We start from the raw sequence: 20,492 nt of genomic DNA on the forward strand, positions 1-20,492 counted from the left end.
TTTTTAAACCCAATATTACCCTCATAGCACCACTCTCTCTCCAATCTAAGCCCACCCCCTTGGCCTCTGTCTCTCTCTCCATTCTCCTCTGCCTCTGTTCTCTCTCCCTTTCTCTCTTCCTCTATTTCTCTCTTTCTCTCATTTTATACTTTCGTTACTAGCTTGGCATTCATCAGATCCACAACATTCTAATTCAAAATACCTCGTTTTCATTTCCTCCAACTTTGTTTTAACATTTGAATTTTCATTTTGCATTGTTAGTGTTAGTCTTTGGTTATCTGTCGTGTTCAGATCCGCCACAGCGGCGGCGATAATGAAAGAGGATGCAGAGGAGAGGAGGAGAAAAAAAGAAGAAGAGAAAGTGTGAGAGAAGAGAAAATTATCGTCGCATCTTCTGGTTCTAGCAGAGGTCGACGATGAAACTGTCACAGTAAAAAGAGGAATGAACAGAGAGAGAAATGGGAGAGAATGGCAGGAGGCAATCTATTAGCTTATATATCTCTATTAACCTAGTTTAATTTGCTATAATGGAAATTTTCTTCTTAATGTTGTTTATTATCAACATTTGCAAATAAATATGAACGAATTATCTGAATATACACAAATCAGTATCTATTTAAACTGTGAACTACATCACCTTGGAAAGATGATTGTAGTTCCTATAGACAACGCACAGTGGCATTTTATGAAACGGGGTTCTTTGAAGGAGTTACAGGAAATATGTTTTCACAACCACAAACAACTGACTATTGATGTTGATCATTACTTGGAGGAAAGCTTGTATCTAGGCAAAGAGATGACTTTGGAAGTATCAGGAGACTACACTAGAGCCACCCTCTTATCCCGCCAAGTGGCTGGTTCGATTCCTTTCTCCTCTAACAAATTACCAGACATCTTAAATTGGTTCTCAGTTGAGCCCGGATCAATACAAGCAGAGGCCATGGAGGAGACAATCACGGCTTGCAAGAAGACTGAAGATGATGATGAAGCAATGCATTGTGCAACATTGAACAAACTTTGATTAAAACCAAGCCAAATAAGAAAGGTTGAAGATGAGAATAAACTTCATTCTCGTTCATCGAATATTTCTGTTGTACAAATCCTTATATACAGAAAACTGTTGTAACTAACCTGCCAGCTCATGCAACAGCTCATGCAGGGAATAATTCTAGAATATGGATAGGTCATTAGATAAAAACTAACTCTCTAACTAACTATGAGCTATGCTAGGCTAAGATAAGGTACATCATACACAATATACATATCATAACATCCCCCCTCAAGTTGGTACTTGGTGAAAATCAACCAAGCCCAACTTGGATAGCAAATAAGAAAATTGTGGACTGGAGAGGCCTTTAGTAAAGATGTCAGCCACCTGGTGCTTCGTTGAAACATGTTGAAGACTGATAAAACCCTTCTTGAAGTTATCTCGGACTAAGTGATAGTCGATATCGAGATGTTTGGTGCGTTCGTGGAAGACAGGGTTTGCTGCAATATGCATGGCAGATTGATTATCACACTAGAGAGTGATTGGCAGTTGGAAAGAAATACGAAAATCAGCAAGAATGTATGAAATCCAAAGCAATTCGTAGATGGTGGAGGCCAAGCTGCGATACTCTATCTCTGCTGATGATCGAGATACCGTGGTTTGCTTCTTTGTTTTCCATGATATTAAGGTAGAACCTAGATAGATGCAGTATCTAGTAAGTGATCTTCTGCTCTATGGACAAGAAGCCCAGTCTGAATCTAAATATGCTTCCACAACAAGAGAGTTATTTGCTGGATAAAAAAAGACCTGTTGATGGACATCCCTTTAAGTATTGAAGAAGATGAATGGCAGCATCCCAGTGAGGTTGACATGGAGAATTAACGTGCTGACTGAGTTGTTGTACAACAAAAGTGATGTCTAGCCTTCTAAGGCTTAAATAAAGTAGTCGACCAACTAGTCTTCGATACTTGTCAGGTTCAGCAAGTGGTGTCCCTTTATCAGCAAATAATTTTGGTCTTTAGGAAATGGAGTGGAAGCTGGCTTTTCCCCAAGTAATCCTGCATCAATTATGATATCCAAAATATATTTTCGTTGACAAATGTAAGTGCCAGTATTTCCTCTTGCAATTTCAAGTCCAAGGAAATACTTGGCATGTCCCAAGTCCTTGATGGTAAAAGCAGCATCTAGGAAACTTTTGACATCAAGAATTTTATCTTCACATGTTCCAGTAATAAAGACATCGTCCACATAAACAATGAGTGTCAGGAAATAAGAACCAGTAGATAGAATAAACAAACAGTGATTAGAGGTTGATTGAACAAAACCATACCGTTTCAAATGAGCACAAAACTTTGAATTCCACTGTCTTGATGCCTGTTTTAACCTGTATAGAGATCTTTAAAGCTTGCGAACCTTCCCATTTGCAGCTTTAGAATATCTTTGAGGAGGCACCATACATACTTCTTCATCAAGATGCCCATGTAGGAATGCATTGTTAATATCCAGCTGATGAATAGGCCAATTCTTTGCTGTAGCAATAGCAAGAAAAATTCTAACAGTAACTAGTTTAGCTATTGGTGAAAAACTGTCAAAATAGTCAATCCCTTCCACTTGATCATATCCCTTTGCAACTAGCCTAGCTTTAAACCTCTCAACACTTTCATTAGCATTCAATTTAGTTTTGTAAACCCATTTGGATCTTATAGCCTTCTTTCCTTGTGTTAGTTCTGTTATTTCCCAAGTTTGATTTTGCTCAAGAGTTTGCAATTCCCTATTCATTGCCTTAACCCAATCTGCATTTATACTAGCTTCCCTATATGATCTTGGCTCTTGAATGCTAGACACATTAGCTAAAAAGGATAAATATGCACTGTTAAAACAAGAAGATTTAATAAAAGGAAAAGTTGGAGGTGAATATTGGGAACGGTCGTGTGATATCTGAGACCTTTAAAACTGATCAAAAATTCTGGCAGTAGGCGATGTGTTAGCAGTAGCCATATTTGTTTCAAAGTCATTGAGCCAAATTGGTTTCTGTTTAGGCCTAATGCTACGCCTAGGAACCAAGGTTGATTGGGTAGTGCTTTGATCAGGTGCAATAGGAGAAGGTGGAATTGGCTCAATATCATTTTGTTATGAAATTTCAGGAGTGAGATCATTTAGTTGAATTTCTGGTTCTGTGGGTTGATCAAGCTGAGGAGTATTAAGTATATCATTTGTTTCTGTCACAATTGGAAGGGGTAATGCATCAGTGTGTTCTAAAGACTTGCTAAAAGGGAATATAGATTCATGAAAGACAATGTCCCTAGTAACATAGACTTTATGTGATTCAACATCATATGCTTGAAAAGCCTTTTTACCTTAACTGTAGCCAATAAAATTACATTTGAAACTCCTTGTTTCAAACTTATCCTTATGAGGAGAAGTATTTGCTACATAACACAAACATCCAAACACTCTTAAGTGTTTGTAATCCGGTTTCTTGTTATGTAAAATCTCAAAAAGTGTTTTCCATCCTAAAATAGAACTAGGAAGTCTTTATGATGTATGTAGCCATTAAAATTGAATGGCCCCAAAATTTCTTGGGCAAATTTGATTGAAACATCAAAGAGCGTGCCACTTAAAGTAAATGTTTGTGCTTTCTTTCTACTATCCCATTCTATTGGGGTGTATATGCACAACTCTTTTGATGCAAAATCCCATTATCAAGTAAAACCTTTTGAAATTCTTTATTGACAAATTCAGTGCTATTGTCTGTCCTTACAGACTTTATTCTTTTATCAAATTGAGTGGTAACCATAGTATGAAAATTAATAAAAGCAGTGAGTGTATGCATTTTATTTGGCAGCAAATAGGTCCATGTTGCCCTGCTGAAATCATCTACAATTGTTAGCACATAGCGTGCACCAGATAAGGAAGGCTGTCTATAAGGTCCCCATAAATCCAAGTGTATTAACTCAAAAGGTGTTGATTCATGGTTTTGATTTGTAGCAAATATCACACACAGGTAAAGGATGATTCATGGTTTTCTTACACTGATCTAGATGTTTTAAAGCAACAACTGATGCATGCCCAAGCCTTTTGTGTCAGAGAGATAAAGGTAAACAAGATGATGTATTAGCAAATAAAGAACCTGAATTGTCAAATACATCACGTTTAGGAATCTTAGTTTCAGTCTGCAAAATAGAAATTGCCTTTGGTTTACAATGATCTTCAAAATGATCAAAACAAAACTTGTCTAGAATATATAGGTTTCCTACTAGCTTGCCTACAACCAAGATCTTCTCAGCCCATTGGTCCTGCAATATACACTGGTTAGGCTTAAAAATGAATTTGATATTTACTGATTTAGCAAGCTTGTTAACAGAAAGCAAGTTGAACTTGAAGGTTGGAATATGTAAAACTTCTGTTAAGTTCAATCTGGAATTCAAAGGCACATTTCCAATATGTTTAACAAATTGAATGGTTCCATCTGGTAAGTAAACAGGTATGATTTGTTTTACTAGTTTGGGGTTTTCAATCAATTTGATATCAGTGTACATGTGGTTTGAAGCACCTATGTCTATAATCCAGGTTCTAGATTTCAATAGTAAGTTAGCATTAAAAGCAGAAGCCAAGGCAAATTCATAAGAAAAAATGTTACCTGCAAAATCATTGAGATGAGCAAAATTGACATGTACTCCACTTTCTGCTGTCATTTTGCCTTTCAGTAATTTCATCAATTCTTGCTGTACCAAATTAGCAATAGAACTCTGTTTGTCTGATTTTTTGTCCTCACTGTCATCCTCAATATTCAGTGGAGTATCCACCATGTTAGCCACATTTCTACCTGACCCTTTCCCTCCTTTCAAATCTTTATACCAATCCGGGTAGCCATGTAATTTAAAACAAGTTTCCTTAACATGACCATTCATGTTACAGTGACTGCAATGCTTATTGGCCTTGTCTACTCTTTTATTGTTCCCTCTTCCACTGCCCTCTTCTTTCTTAACAGATTCCATCCCTTCTTTCTTGTAGAATTGAGTTTTAGCCAACAAAGCATTTGATTCAATATTGTCATTGTAAGAACCATGAACTTCCCTTTGTTTTTCAACACGCAAGACCATTAAATAAGCTTTGTTAATAGAATGATGTGGATTCATAACTAAAATCTGATTTCTGATATTATCATAGGTATTGTTTAAACCCATTAAGAATTGCATCAGCTTATTAAAACCATTAATATCTGAAACAGATCTTGCAGCTCCACAGGTGCATATAGGAAAGGGCATAAGGCATGCTAATTCATCCCACAGCTTATGTAACTTAGTATAATATTTCACGATAGACATAGTACCTTGAGAGATTGTGTTGATTTCCCTTTGAATCTGATAGAGTAATGGCCCATTTGATTCTCCAAATTTCTCTTTGATTACTTCCCAGAGTTCCTTTGTTGTTGTGGTGTATAAGAAGGCTTCAACAATTTCTTTAGAGATGGAATTAAGTATCCATGAAGTCACCATGCAGTTCACTCTGTTCCACTGAGCTAATTCCGGTGCTCCTTCTTCAGGTTTAACACATTCCCCTATTACAGAACCCAGTTTAAGCTTTGCACCCAAAGCTATCTTCATCGACCTGCTCCATGCAAGATAATTATTTCCATTTAACAAAGCAGTTACTAGGACCATTCCTGGATGATCTGAACTCTGCACCACAAGTGGATCTCCATTGTTGCCATATAAGAGCTCCCTTGTAACTCTAGCAGTAGTATTTGCAACCCGAGCCGCAGGAGTAAGAGTAATTTCTTGCTCCTCTTCCATCGTTCTTTACCACCAGTAAGTAAAAAATACTTGAATAAAAGAAATCAATATCAGATCAAGAGCTCTGATACCATGAACAAACTTTGATTAAAACCAAGCCAAATAAGAAAGGTTGAAGATGAGAAGAAACTTCATTCTCGTTCATCGAATATTTCTGCTATACAAATCCTTATATACAGAAAACTATTGTAACTAACCTACCAGCTCATGCAAAACAGCTCATGCAGGGAATAATTCTAAAATATGGACATCTCATTAGCTAAAAACTAACTCTCTAACTAACTATGAGCTATGCTAGGCTAAGATAAGGTACATCATACACAATATACATATCATAACAAACATCGTTAGAGTCGATGATAGATTGGAGCATTTCAAAGCTGGGGAAGAACATCACCACAGTGGGGACAGAAGTAGATGGAGAGAATGGACACAAGAAGCACTTCACCATCTCTAGATCTTCATCAGGCATAAAGCAAATGGCTGAAGGAAAGCAAGTGGTGTGCCATGGCATGACATACCCATACACAATATACATATCATAACAAACATCGTTAGAGTCGATGATAGATTGGAGCATTTCAAAGCTAGGGAAGAACATCACCACAGTGGGGACAGAAGTAGATGGAGAGAATGGACACAAGAAGCACTTCACCATCTCTAAATCTTCATCAGGCATAAAGCAAATGGCTGAAGGAAATCAAGTGGTGTGCCATGGCATGACATACCCATACACTGTCTAACCATTCGAAGAGGGGTCATCGCCGCCGCCGAAGCGAGAAGGCAATCTAATCCAAAAAAGCTTGATCTGCGCCAGACGGCTCCTCCGATAATCCAATTCGAGGGTTTACTCTCATTTACACCAAATCCATTGATAGAGAGAGACCCCTGTTCAAGTTTTTCCTTTTAAATGAATCCACTGCTTAAGGAACTACAACAACTTCATCTTCTTCTGATCCTTTTCTTCGATTCAATCAAAAGGACCACCTGCAAAATAAGGACCAACTACTGTTGAGCATTCAGAGCCTCTCCTCGGGGAAACTTTGGCCATATCTACAACACCACCATTAGAGCTTTGATCTGAAGACGCTTTTGAAGCTATTCGTTGATTTTTTTTTCAACTTCTTCCTCTGTCAATGTTTCCTTATAACTCACTGCAAAAGCGACACAAAAAAGGGTGTTAAGAAAACACAAAAAAAACTCACCGACCTCCATCAGTCCTTTGCCGGACCTTCGCTGCTCGATATTTGTAACGACCGCCCTTGGTGGCGATGGCAGCGTCGATGGATGGCGCTCCTCCCTCTTCTCTTTCGATTTTGAGTGTTAAAATTAGAGACAAAAATGTAACTTCACATAGGGTAAAACGGGCATTTGATCTTTTCCATTCAAGGGTACACTTAGTTTTCAAATAATAAGGATGCATGTAGTCAAAATTAACTAAACCATAAGCATAGTTTAAAAAATTTACCCTAAATTTTATTATCCCGCTCAAGTGTCTACCTACCCTTTCATGTCTCTCATAAACTCTTCTTTTCTTCTTCCCTCCTCATTGCCATTACAACCACCGCAGCCCCTCGGCCGTATTTCTTCCTCCTTTGCTTTAGATTTAAGATTACCAGTAGAGCAACCCTACTTCAGAGTTCAGACTTATGGTCAAGAGCACTAAGCCCCGAACCAGAATTTTGGTCCTTATCAATGATAATGAGATTTAATAAACAATAAACTCCAAATAACCACCACAAACAATGTTTTTTCCATATAAGATATGAATCAATTTTTAGTATTTATTGTGAACTCTCCTGGAAGGTCGTTTTAATATTTATTTATGAAACATTCACTGTTAAGGGGAATTCTGAAGATGAAAATTTCACTAAACAGATGTTCCATGTCCACATGCATGAAAACATGTGAAAGGGTTTAGTGGATACCTTCTTTTCTTCTAGATCGGTAGGTGTGCACGGATGTAATCCATCAATTCATAACCAAGAAAATGAAATCCAGAATAATCTACAAAGACGTCACCAACCCCACTAGGCAAGAGACCCTACAAAAAGTAAGAATGAATCGGAGTTTCAATGAAGATCTCTCCCTAAGTAGTAGTAAGGGCAGAGGGACGAACTAGAGTTGGGGCTTGCAACAGGACACATGGATTTGAACTCCTCTGGCAGTCACAACCACACATGCATCGAAAAACTAATAACTTTCAACAGCTGGCAACAAATGAGAAAATGGTCCAATGTGAGTGGGTGGAGATGAATTAGATCAGGGACATAAATACTAGTCAATATAGTGGAATAGGATCTCCTGAGCGATTGCAGCAGTTGAAACTCTCCAAATAGACATGGATATGCTTGCAGCCTCGCTACTAATTGCTAGAAGAAATAGGTAAATTAAGTGACCTTCACATCAATTCAATGCTTGGTAAGGTGCAACAATTACGGGGTGGAGGATCGTACAGGTTGAACAGAGTGACTGACTACCAGCATTTAGGCTACCAGGGCACTAAACAAACCCAAATTGAACTTACCCTGCAGACGTCTAATGGTTCAATTTCAAACTCCATCCCGTAATTGCTTTACAGCTCTTGACTTCAGTAGTCAATGCATATGGCAACCATATAGGCTTGGATTGTTATATTCTACGAACTCTGTAACAGAACAGATATCAAATTCTCAACAAACAAATTTAGGCTTGGATTGCTGATTTGCTGCCAAAAATATAGTTTCTTTTCTTGAGGAAATCACAATACCAACCGTAGATTTTAGGGATAATACAAAGATTATGGAAATTGACTATGTACGGTATAAGGAAGAAAATAAAAGCCAATTCCTTCATTCATTCTTCTTTTTCAAGTTCTATCCTATTTTTGGTGGGGTTTCGGTTCGGGCAATAACCATCACAACTGTAGCAAAAATACCTTCCTGCGGTGCTCAAAAATCCATGTTTGGCAAAAAAAATATTAGTCTGTGGTATGCACCAGTTGAAGCAAAATTTGGTGCCTATATCGTTGAAGTATCAGGATAAGAGGATCATAACAGGGTAGTCTTTGATATAACTTCGCCAAACTTCATAAACCACTGAGCATCAGATGAACAATTGTCCTGTTGTCCTTGTTGCTGGTGATGGTGTTGTTTCCCTTCTTTGTTTACTACAAACTGTGCATAATTGATTAGTTTTGGAGATAACGTACATGACTTGGAGGGTGGAGGTGGCAACAAGGAAACCAGCACTCGTGCAACCTCATGCATGGTCGGTCTCTCAGAGGGGTTTCGTTTCGTGCAGAGCAAGGCAAGTTGGAATGTCTTCCTAACGAGGCCCATATCCATGCATGTCACAGAAACCTCCGGATCGACTACCTCCATCACTGTGTTATCATCTGCTTTCGACAGTATCTGAAGACAAACATTTGAATGATGATATGAAACAAAAAGCAAACAAAGAAAACTACTTGAAATGCCGGTTAAAATTCAGATGATTAGATCTACAAACCAGTTGATGTAAATTGGATTCGTTGTCTACAGCCTTCTTCCCAGTGAGCAGCTCGAGAAGAACAATCCCAAAGCTGTAAACATCTGACTTTTCGTTCAGGCGGGACGTGCGTGCATACTCTGGATCTATGTATCCAATTGTACCCATCACAAAAGTTGAGGAATGGGTCTTCGCTGATGAAATGCATTTGGCAATTCCAAAATCAGAGAGATGTGCATCGAAGTTCTCATCAAGAAGTATATTTGAGGACTTGACATCTCTGTGAATGACCCTAGGGTTGCAGTCATGGTGAAGGTATGCAAGTCCTTGAGCAGCTCCAACTGCTATTTTCAACCTGGTGTCCCAGTCAAGCTTAACCTTCTTTGATGGCCCTGCAAGCGCATAATTCCATCATTGATACACAATTGGTTGGGTGGGGGTGGAGGAAAGAACCTTTACAAAGAAAATAGAAAGGAAGCCAACCAACCATGAAGAAGACCCCAAAGGGAACCGTTCTCCATGTAATCGTAGAACAGGAGGTTTCCATGTGGCGAAAGTGAATAGCCGTGTAAAGTAACAAGGTTTCTGTGTTTGATGCTACCAATGGTTTCAAGTTCAGTCTCAAATTCTCGCAAATTGTGCGGGTACTGATTGTAGAGTCGCTTGATGGCAATGGACTTGGAGTTCTTAAGAACACACTTGTACACTGTGCTTGAAGCACCATAGCCAATTATGTACTTCTCACTCAGATCCTCCGTAATCCTCATAATGTCTTCATAGGTGTGAAGAGCCATGTCCGTGTGGAGAATTACTAGCTTCGGTGGGCCTGGTAATAGAGGTAATACAAATATATAATCAGAATAAAGGCTACCCAAAGTGGTAACAAAATAGAACTAGAAAGTTGTATCCTTGAAATACACATACCTTGCACCATTTTGTTTGATTCCTTAATGAAGTCCCTTTGTTGGCTGGATCTGTATATCACAACTAAAGCCATCGACAGTAGCGTCAGACAGCCCATGGTTATACATACAATTGCAGCTCTGGAGAAGATGGCTGTAACAGAAGATAAAAGGTCTTCTCAACTCAACCAGCCATAACATCCTAAACGATGGACACGAGTAAAAAAAAGATGATTTGTACAATAGACGACTATGATTCATCGATGTTCTACCTTTGGATTCCTGAGCATATGGTCCACAGGATGACCCCAACCAGTTGCGACATAACAATGGATTTCCCAAGAAACTGACCAAGACAAAACAACATGCCAAAATTAAACATGTCACCAAGCATAAAGAAAAAAGTAATTTTAGAATAAATAATACCTTTCTGGGGGAAACCTAGTAAAATTTTTTATCGCTGGAATATCTCCTGATAAATTGTTGAACGAGACATTCCTGCATCTTACGATGATCAGTAAAGAAAAAGTTGGCCAAAAACCAGAAAAGAAATGGACAAGGAACTTACATCTCTACTAGGCTAAAACAGTTGATCAACTGAGTTGGGATTTCCCCATGAAGGTTGTTATTATTCAGAATACTGAAAAAAAAAAACCAAATAGGAAATATTGGAGTTCCTGAAACAAATGAGATTGTGTTTTAATGTAGTAAATAATTGGATAGAAACTTACAGGGAAACAATATTTTGCAACTGACCCAACTCTTCAGGGATCCTTCCAGACAGCTTGTTGAAGGACATGTCACTGAAGGAGTTCAATGTGATGTGGTAAGTACAAAGGATGCATATCTGACTGGCTACCCGGTAAAAAGAAACAACTAGAAAGGGCAGAACTAGATCAGCTATACTCAAGGTTCAAAGTATCGTTACGTACGGGCCGATACGTATCATTCCGGGACCCTTCCGATACACCCCTACAGTGGGTGTATCGGGGGTCTGACTGGTTCAGGGGATGGAGGGGTCCTAGACTGGCTCCCCTGAACCAGTTTTGAAAAAAAAATAAAAAAAGGTAAAAAAACGAGTATCGAAACGCCTGATACGCCCCTACCGGCGTATCTGGCGTATCGATATTTTGAACCTTGGCTATACTAACATGACTTGCACACTCCTGAGGTTTCCAAATTCTACTGGAACAGGTCCATTGAGACAATTCTTGCTCAAATTCCTACACAGTAGATAATGACTGTTAAGATACATAATACTTTTCCAAACGGGTCATACAACACACTTTATCAAACTAGTTCAACATTTACAGGGTAAGAAGGTGCTCCAAGTCACCAATCAAAGCTGGAACTGGTCCTGAAAAATCATTGCTGGACAGATCCCTGGATAATGTGAAAGAAACAACTTTATAAAATGAGGTTTTAATAGAGGAAACATAAAAGAAATGGAAAATAGACTATGCAACTTGACTTACAGAGTATCAAGATTGATAATTCGTCCCAACTGAACAGGTATTTTGCCTTTGAAGTTGTTAGATGAAAGATTCCTAAAATGGAAATTTTCAAGTTTAGGAAAGTGCAAATGCCATTTAATTCGACAGAGATAGGCCATTCAAATCTTACAGGTATGTCAGGCTCCCTAGATTGCGAAAACCAGATGGGATGGGGCCACTCAATCTATTACCATGCACATTACTGCACAAAAAGGAAATGCAATACATATTCGGGTTCATTTGTCCAATTTTAATTCACAATTGTTGAAGTGAGATTTTGAAAGCTCACAATTGGTTTAGTGCCGTGCAAAAGCTGATGTTTTGTGGAATGGGGCCTTCTAGATTGTTATTTGCCAGATTCCTGCATCACAATGATGTACAAGGATTCTGTTAATTTACTCTATCATTAAGGAAACAACTAAAGAGAGAACCCACTTAAGATAACACTAGAAACTTACAGTTCAAACAGTCCCCCCAACTTCCCAAGCTCTGCCGGAATTCCACCAACTAGCTCATTGTTGTTCAACTGCCTGAACATCAGACGGATGGGGCCTCTATTATACATGTACAAATAAAACAGAACCACATATCCAGAGACAATCATGCAGAAGAGCTCTCACAAATAGCTAAGTTTTGACATATTCCCTAGCTCGGGTGGAATTGGACCAGTAAGCTTGTTGCCATGTAGGTACCTGGCAGATCATCATCATCAACAAGATGTATCATGGGTGTAAAACAAAAAAATAAGGAATGTTACAGATATACCACTTTGGTTATAGATCTCACAATTTGCCAGTATAAGAGAGATTGCCAAGTATCGGAGGAATTGGGCCAACTAGTTCATTCTCACTTAAATCCCTAAAAGACAGAAAAATATCACCATCAGTTTTCTTCCTAACGGATAAAACAATGATAGGACAATAAGACATTGTAGCATGTCACTCACAATACAGCTAGAGCCTGCATTAGACCAATAACTTCTGGAATCCTCCCTGTGAGCTTATTACCTTGAAGCGACCTGGAATGAGAAAAGACTGATCAAAGAATACACAATGCGCATGCTCTCAGAACAAGATCACACAATAAAACAAATTTGACAAAACACCAAGGGCTAATTGACTAAAATAATAAGAAGACATACAGGGTGGCCACTTGCAGGAAACCAATATTGTAGGGAATTTCCCCTGTGATCTGGTTATACGAGATATCCCTGAAGTTTAACCATGAAATTTTTATTATAAAGGGGGCATAAAGGGCAAGAAATGTAAGATTATAATTCGTTGAGAAACATACAGGACTTCAAAACTCGTGCAGTTTCCAATGCTATCAGGGATCTTTCCAGTCAGGTTATTCCCCCTCACGTCGCTGTGAAGAAAAACCAAGATATGTTAATAACAAATACAATTATGAGATGGAAAATTATCAGGAAAAGTGAAGAAATGGTTTTGCTCACAAGAACCATAGGCCAGTCAATTGGCACATATCAGGGGACAATGCTCCTGTCAAGGAGTTGCCACGTAACCCCCTACAAGTAGATCATGACACAAGATAATAAAGTAAAATATTCTATGCACGTCAAAAAGAAATAAAAGAGTCGAATAAATTAAATAATCGGGTCTAGATGCTCACAGATATTGAAGTACTTCATTCCAATAGATTAGCCTTGGTATTTCACCAGTAAGCTGATTATGAGCAAGATCCCTGAAAAAGAATCAGTTCGAACATGATAACGAGTACATATAACAAGTCCAACGGTGAAATATCAGCCCACAACTGCTAGAGATCTTTATTTGAGAAGTTAAAAAGACTAAAATTGCAGACACTGTAAAATAAGGCTGAAGTCAACTTACAAGGTCTTCAGATTTGGTAGCTGAGACAGAGTAGAAGGAATGGGTCCAGTCAACTGATTGTTCTTCAAAGTCCTATATTGAAGGATTAGCCCATAGAACCGTGAAACTCAATGGCTCTTTATGGAATTAAACAAAAGATATGTAGCCTGGATTAACTTACAAATCTTCGAGTTGCTTAAGTTTGGATAATGAGAAGGGTATATCACCATAAAAAGAATTATCAGATAAATCCCTGCTCACGAGAAAAGCACCTACTTATGAATGTGCGTATTTATTAACACCAATACACCATACAACTATAGGTCAAAACTGGAAAAGAGGTAGTGAAAGAAACATCAGGTATGAGAAATTACAGAGTTTTAAGAGAAACACAGTTGCCAATCTCATCTGGAATTTGGCCGATTAATCGATTCCCTTTCAAATCTCTGCTCGTTAAACAAAGAAAAAGCTATGGACCGTGAACGTACGGAAGGAACAATGCCAGAAAGAAATAGGAAAAGAAAACAAATGGACGTACGTTGCCTGTAAATTCCTCAGGTCTCCAATGGCGGGCGATATTTCCCCACCCAGGTTCAAATTCGATAAATTCCTAGGTAGAGAGTTCCACTAATCAAGTCAGAGATAAGGTTGTATAAACAATGAAGAAACATAATACTTGAGCAGCAGACCTACAGAGAGACAACAGAGAATGTGACATTGTCGCAAGACACGCCTCGCCAAGAACAGTAATCCTCGTTGCGCGCATCGTCCCAATCGAGGAGTACGTTAGCTACATTACTAAAGGACGCCTTAATCGACATGAGGGCATTTCCTGCACCAAAGGAAATGTTTGGTATCGATGGCGATTATTTGAGTACAGAAAGGCATTATATTATTATTTTTTAAAACAAAAATTACAAAATCGAAGAAGAAAAGGCAGAAGAAGCCCTAACCAACATGAATAAAATACAGAGTTCGAAACATGAATAATTGAAGCTTCGGAGAAATAAAAATGGGAACCTCCGCAAACAAGAAAACAAGCTTCATAGCATGCACATTTCCAAAGCTTTTTGTTTCTTTATTTTTATTTTTGCATTTTAGTTTTGTTTATGCTACTTGGGAACAGACAACGGAGTCGGAGACGAAGACGACGGTTAAATGACTCAACAAATATGCCACACCTCAAAAGCAACGCAATGCAGCTACGAAAGAATCTCAATGTTTCTAAATTTGAGAAACAGAGGTGGAGGTGGTGGTGTAGCCAAGGCAGAAACGAAACAATAAGGAATCAATGAAAGATACCCCTACCTTCGTCGGAGAGTGGTGAAGCAACCTGGAGGAGAAGCGATAGCGTAACCAGCGCTATGGATAGAATAAGATTTTCCCCCTTGTGCGACAAAGATCTTTTCTCCATTGTGGAACCAAAAACAAGCGAAAAAGATAGAAGGAGAGTTAAAAATGATAACTCTCCTTAGTTTTCAATACATGCAAGGACAGTTCCTCAGTGAGAAGATCTCCATTTCCATCTAACAGAGAGAATCTGTGTGTTTGTCTGTGATCAGCTGAAAACAGGCTTTTCGCGTGACCTGTAAAGAAGGAGATAGACACGGAGAGAGAGAGAGAGAGAGAGAGAGAGAGAGAGAGCATAAAAACAGTAAACGGCGGTGGGGCGAAGTGAAGAGTGATTGATGAGAGAGAGAACGGTGAAGAGGAAGCCGTCGTTCGTACCTCTGTTGGCCGAAGTAGTGTGACTGTGACACTGAAGCTGTGAGGTTTGCTTGAAGAGGAGGGAAGACGGTAGAATTGCGTTTTCAGATTTCTGATCATGCGGGAGCGGTCACGCTGACCCTGAGCGAGCAATCAGTGTGAATCCTACCATACGTCACGCATTTAAAAAGTATGTTAAGATTTGGACCAATCATAAATAACACGACAGGACAGCGATTGCACCAGTTAGTATTTAGCGTGATCGCTCCCGCCTGTTGAATTATGATACTTTTCGCTCTGGCGTTTATCGTACGGCGGACGAAAGAGGAGATCAAACTTCAAAAGAGGTGGGTAGGTTGGGAGTCACGAAAACGGCAAAACAAGATACGGTGTGCCAGCATGTAAAGTTCTTCTAAACAATTTGAAAAATGTATAAACTGGGTGACAATCAACAGCTCTGATCCTTCAGTGGATCGTCCATGAGTATAAAATGGTATTTGGGGAATATTTGTATGTCCTGAGTAAAGGAAAGTCATAAATTTTTGGGAGAAATACGGATACATACGATGCAAAATTTTGAATTCCAACCCCCCCCCCTCTCCCCTGTAAACTACATCCTACCCGTAAATTTGGATCCAACGAGATATTATTGTATTTGTACCGTTACTATGCACTCAAGTGGAGAGAGAGTTTTACTTTTTAGCCATTCGAGGTAAATTGTTTGTTTCCTAATAAATGTTATGACACGTGTCGTAGTAAAACAGTGTTAGAATTTACAGTAAGAAAAATAGGCACAGTCGACAATTCCTGCACAGTGGGCCTGTGGCCGCCGTAATTTCGCCGCTTCCTTCAGTAATTGCCGGTTTATCTTTATGTCTCTTTCTCTAATCTTTTTCTTCTCAAATCTCAGTTGATAGCGTAAGAGTAGTGTTATTGTAGGCTGTCCTCTTTTTTATCAGTTGAACAATTTGACGGTGGGGGATTTGTCAAAATCGATGGATTAAAATTTTTTAATCATTTTAATAAGATAATTTGATACATTGCATCTTAATTCCATTAGATAAAAAGTGAGAATCATAATATTTGACTTGCTGACGACATTCGCAAAGCGACTGCCGAGATCAACTTCCATCAGGGCAAACCTGTGCCCATATTATTCTAACAGCTTTTTTCAATCTTGCAATACAAAAACCTCCTCTAAAAATTACAATCATAAAAAATTTCTCCTATACTTTCATTTTAGTAAAAGCTTACCCTCTATTTTTCATAAAATTAATAAATACTTTCCTTTCACCAATGACTAAAACGGAAAACGTTAAAAAGATTCTCATTTTTCAAAATACCTATTTTACCCTTTTTCGAACACTGTTCATTCTCTTCCCCGTTCGAACCCAAAAGTAGCGGCAACGGCAACACAGGTGACAGCGGTCCAGAAAGAGCAATGCACTTCCAATGAAAACAGAACAGATTACCAATCAGTCCAGATTATCTTGTAATGGACGGCATTGCATTTCTTTTTCAAACTTTTCCCAACAGGAAAGGGAATGAGTGGCGTTTCGTTTTGATATGTAATGGATAATAAATATTGGATAGAGGGTTTTCGCTATCGTTAGCCGCAGAGGGCTTTGCAAAGCCTGGCCAATGGCCTACCACGGACAATTGACTTTCCGGGCATAGAGAATAACTTCTCAGTTCCACGGTTGTGCCTTTACATAGTAAAACCAGCATTACCATTCATTTTAGTACAACCTTACTAGTTTTTGCTACTATGCACCAAACAAACTGAGAGAGATTATCAGACAACAAGGAGAGAAAGAGAAGGAACTTACTGTAACCGAAGTTGGCGAGGCTACCACAAGGGACGTAATCGTAGATGACGAGTTTCTCCTCGAAACCCCAGTAGAACCCTCGTATGCGCACCAGATTGGGATGGCGCAATTTAGCTATAAGTTTGACCCAATTCTCGAAATCTCTGTATCACTCTATACCACTCTCACCGATCCTTCGCACCGCCAGCGTCGTCCCGTCCTCCAGCACGGCCTTGTATACTATGCTCGAACTAGTCGCTCCTAATACATAAGTCGATGCTTTCAGTAGAGTCTCCAGCTCCAACTCCGTTTCTCCGTCTATAGTTATAAGAGACCCTCCCTTCTGTTATTGCTGCTTTTTCTGTTGTTCATCACCCACCTTTTCCTCTTCGTCTTCATCACTATTAGTACTCGTCATCTCAGACGTCTCTTCGCCGTCATCATTTTTCTTTCCCAGGCACCAGCACGTCTTTGGTTCTGTTGATGACAAAGGCCAGATATCTTTCTCGTCCATTTTGTCTTTCTTCTCTGCGCTTCCTGTACTACTGACCACCTTCTTCCTTCTCTTCCTTATTTGGTAAACATAATAGAATATCATAGCCAGAACTCCGATACCAGCCAAATCCCCAAAGATGATGCCTGCAATAATTGTTCCTAGTCTGAGACCCCTCTACCTTCGTTGTTGAGTCCCATTCATCGTTCCAGATGACCCAGCTACAGGTGTCGAGTCTATGGTGTTTGGAATAGTTGCAAATGCAGGAGGAGAAGTAATTTCAGAGACATTGGGTGGAGCAGAAAGAACATAAGTCACGACACGTAGGTTCTTCAGTGGCTTCCCTAATAGATCCGGGTTTCCAGCGAACGTTTTCTAATTGACAAAAGCTACATTTTTCGGGATTTCTCCTGTGAGATTATTGAACGAGAGGTCAAGCGTGACATTTTCCTGGGATTTGCTTCCCAAATTCTAGTGGAATCCTTCCGACGAGCGAGAGGTTCAAGTAACGGAGCCTGACTCCACTGAAATCTAGCAGCAACGACCCGTTAATCAGATCGGAAGACAGATCTAAAACTTGAACGGCTTCGAACACACTTGGAATATCGCTAGAGAAGTAATTGTTGCTCAAGGAAACGATAGTAAGATTTCGAAGAGCAGTGAGGTTCTAAGGAATCTTTCCCGCCAGGGCATTAGCAGAAAGGTTAAGAAACTCAAGGTTCTTCAGCCCTCCGATTGTCTCTGGTAATGCGCCTGAAAGAACAAGCCAACTAACTAGAAGAAGAAGAAAATGAGAGAAAGGGAGAGAGGGAGGAAGGGAATGGCTAAGGGGGGTGCTGCCGCCGCTGCTCTGCTTCTGGGTTCGAACAGGGAAGGGGAGGAATAATGCCTTTTCGATTGATTTATGTTGAGGGGGAGAGGGACAATAGGAAAGAGAGATTGAGAGGGAGAGAATGGCAGAAAGAGAGAGGTTTCACATGAAGCATCGCCGCTACTGAACAGGGGCGATGGAAGGGGATAATGCCAGAAGAAGAACAAGAAGAACGGAAAAGAACAAGAAACCGAAGAAGATAAGAGAAGAGGAAGAGATCAGATTTAGAGGGGTGCAAACGCTGCCTCTGCTGTTGGGTTCGAACGGAGAAGAAGATGAACAGTGTTCGAGAAAAGGGTAAAATAGGTATTTAAAAAAAAATCATCTCTTTAACGTTTTTCGTCTTGGTCATCGATGAAAGGGAAGTATTTGTTAATTTTATCAAAAATAGAAGGGGGATTTTTGTTAAAATAAAGTTATAGGGAAAGTTTTTTATGATTATCAAAACTTTTAGGAAAGGTTTTTTGTATTTTATTCTAAAATAAAGTATATAAATAAAAAAATATTCTTAATGCAATAGTAAAAGCTGCTTGAACGAGTTTTGCCCTAACTGAAGCCGAATTAACGGCTATCATATGCATCAGTCGCATGCGGTGAGGCGGCTAAGGAACGGGATCCGTTCCTCACACAGAGCGCCTTACATGCACATCTATGGCGCAGCCCGGTTATGAGCTGTTCCTCAAAGACCGCGAGTTTATGGTGATCATGAGCCCAAGGGTATTGACCTAAGGGAAGGCTAAAAACCAAGCTATCAGGAACACGAAAGCGAGCTATAAGGTACTTTAGCCTATCAGAAGTTAGGGTGGAAGGACCGAAGTCATCTGGGTCTCGAGTCCGGGAAGAAGATGGGGCCTCCGTCCTAGAGGACAAACCCTCTTCCTGAACCTCGGTCTCCCCGAGCCGAGATGGCTCAACTACGGGAGCAAAAGCTTCCACTAAAGACAGAAGAGGGGAGTCACCCTACGGCAAGCTGACCTCCCCAACAGGGGCCGCGGATTGCACCACGACACCCTCAACCTCGCTAGAACTACCTAAAAGTCTGTCTATGCTAGAACTGGACATGATTAAAAAACAAAGGAAGAACAGGAAAACACGGACTCACCGAAAGGAAGGTTGACCTCGGAAAACAAAAGAAGAACGAGTTGAAGGATACTGACACGACCTCAGAACATACTTGTGAACTTATGGCGAGAAAAATGAGTCGCGGTCCCCCTATTTATAGCCATTGTACCGAAGAATCAACGGTCAAGATCAGAGCAATCTAACGACTCTTAAGAAAACTGACTGCACGACCCTCGAGGTCGAAATTAGTTTAGCGCATTTTTTGGCGTCCGCAGAATTTGTAGATCGCGTGACAACCGTGTGTAAACCGCACGCGACCTGGGTTATTCTTGGTTGAGCCGAGCAGCCGAACTGGTCTGACCGATGACCTATATGACAAAGCAGCCTGGACTTCGAGCTGAATCCACTTGTCACATCATGAACTCCTCGCACCAGGTCAAGACCCCTAGCTCGGGGAGTGGGGGGCAATTGATGAAGGGAAATTTGGCCCAACCTCGTAACAGGGAGACACGTGGACGTGACTCGGCATAAGTGACAACTCAGCATGATTAGATCGGCGCGTGGACATGACTAGACACAAATGACAGCTCAGCATGACCAGTTCGCTACAAAGCAACCTCGGATCGAGCTCGGATAGCTGGGCCCACCTCGAAAAGAGTTCACCTCGGGACAAGCCTACCTCGATGCAAGATCATCTCAGTATTAAGGCGCTTTGGCATTCAGAGCAAGACGGATCTGAAGAACACGAGCTCAGGCAGCTCGCCACTATGCAGCTCACCACCAAGTAGCCCGGCACTTCATAGGCAGCTCACTACCTAGTTAGGTCGACCTCCGCGTGACAACCCCGATGAGCTCACCACCGTACCCTGCATCTTACGGGATTGTACCTTAACGGCTATATTAGCTCACCCACTCACCGATTCAGGCGGAGATGGGCAACCTTACCGGTTGGTGGCATTATCCCCACCTAACACGAAAGCGGATCTCATCACAGCGAGGATCCAGGAACTGCTCCACCAAACCCGTAGGGACTTCAGTATATAAAGACCTCACCCCCGAGGGGCGAATGTATGAT

General features: G+C 40.2%; 2 protein-coding genes and 1 pseudogene across 4 annotated transcripts; 1 reads left to right on the forward strand and 2 right to left on the reverse strand.

Moving 5' to 3' along the window:
* The first annotated feature begins 577 nt into the window (after positions 1–577).
* On the forward strand, positions 578–6,527 carry LOC148804296 (BURP domain protein RD22-like). The gene is made up of 2 exons (XM_088900429.1): positions 578–1,005; positions 6,335–6,527. Exons 1-2 carry the CDS (start codon positions 578–580, stop codon positions 6,525–6,527), a joined length of 621 nt encoding a protein of 206 aa, XP_088756555.1.
* Positions 1,054–17,167, reverse strand: LOC104611878 (LRR receptor-like serine/threonine-protein kinase ERL1). Of its 3 annotated transcripts, XM_010279137.3 has the most exons (30): positions 15,205–15,344; positions 14,785–15,062; positions 14,170–14,308; positions 14,015–14,086; positions 13,851–13,922; positions 13,658–13,729; positions 13,498–13,569; positions 13,277–13,348; positions 13,101–13,172; positions 12,941–13,012; positions 12,789–12,857; positions 12,594–12,665; positions 12,434–12,505; positions 12,268–12,339; positions 12,106–12,177; positions 11,937–12,008; positions 11,778–11,849; positions 11,630–11,701; positions 11,466–11,537; positions 11,306–11,377; positions 10,886–10,957; positions 10,723–10,794; positions 10,581–10,652; positions 10,427–10,500; positions 10,177–10,308; positions 9,740–10,078; positions 9,274–9,644; positions 2,319–9,176; positions 1,796–2,046; positions 1,054–1,683 (listed from the first exon to the last, which is right to left on the reverse strand). In XM_010279137.3, the coding sequence occupies exons 2-28, from the start codon at positions 14,888–14,890 to the stop codon at positions 8,814–8,816; spliced, it is 2,961 nt and encodes a 986-aa protein (XP_010277439.1). In that variant the 5' UTR covers positions 14,891–15,062; positions 15,205–15,344; the 3' UTR covers positions 1,054–1,683; positions 1,796–2,046; positions 2,319–8,813. The 3 variants fall into 3 exon arrangements, with proteins under 3 accessions (XP_010277439.1, XP_010277443.1, XP_010277442.1); XM_010279141.3 differs by lacking the exons at positions 14,785–15,062; positions 15,205–15,344 and adding an exon at positions 17,013–17,167; XM_010279140.3 differs by lacking the exon at positions 14,785–15,062 and having other exon boundaries at positions 15,205–15,331.
* A 33-nt stretch (positions 17,168–17,200) lies between these two features.
* On the reverse strand, positions 17,201–18,457 carry LOC148804297 (uncharacterized; annotated as a pseudogene).
* Between the last annotated feature and the right edge of the window lie 2,035 nt (positions 18,458–20,492).

This window comes from Nelumbo nucifera, chromosome 1, assembly GCF_055504915.1.
Source record: "Nelumbo nucifera cultivar China Antique chromosome 1, China Antique-T2T, whole genome shotgun sequence".
Taxonomy (NCBI): Eukaryota; Viridiplantae; Streptophyta; class Magnoliopsida; order Proteales; family Nelumbonaceae; genus Nelumbo; species Nelumbo nucifera.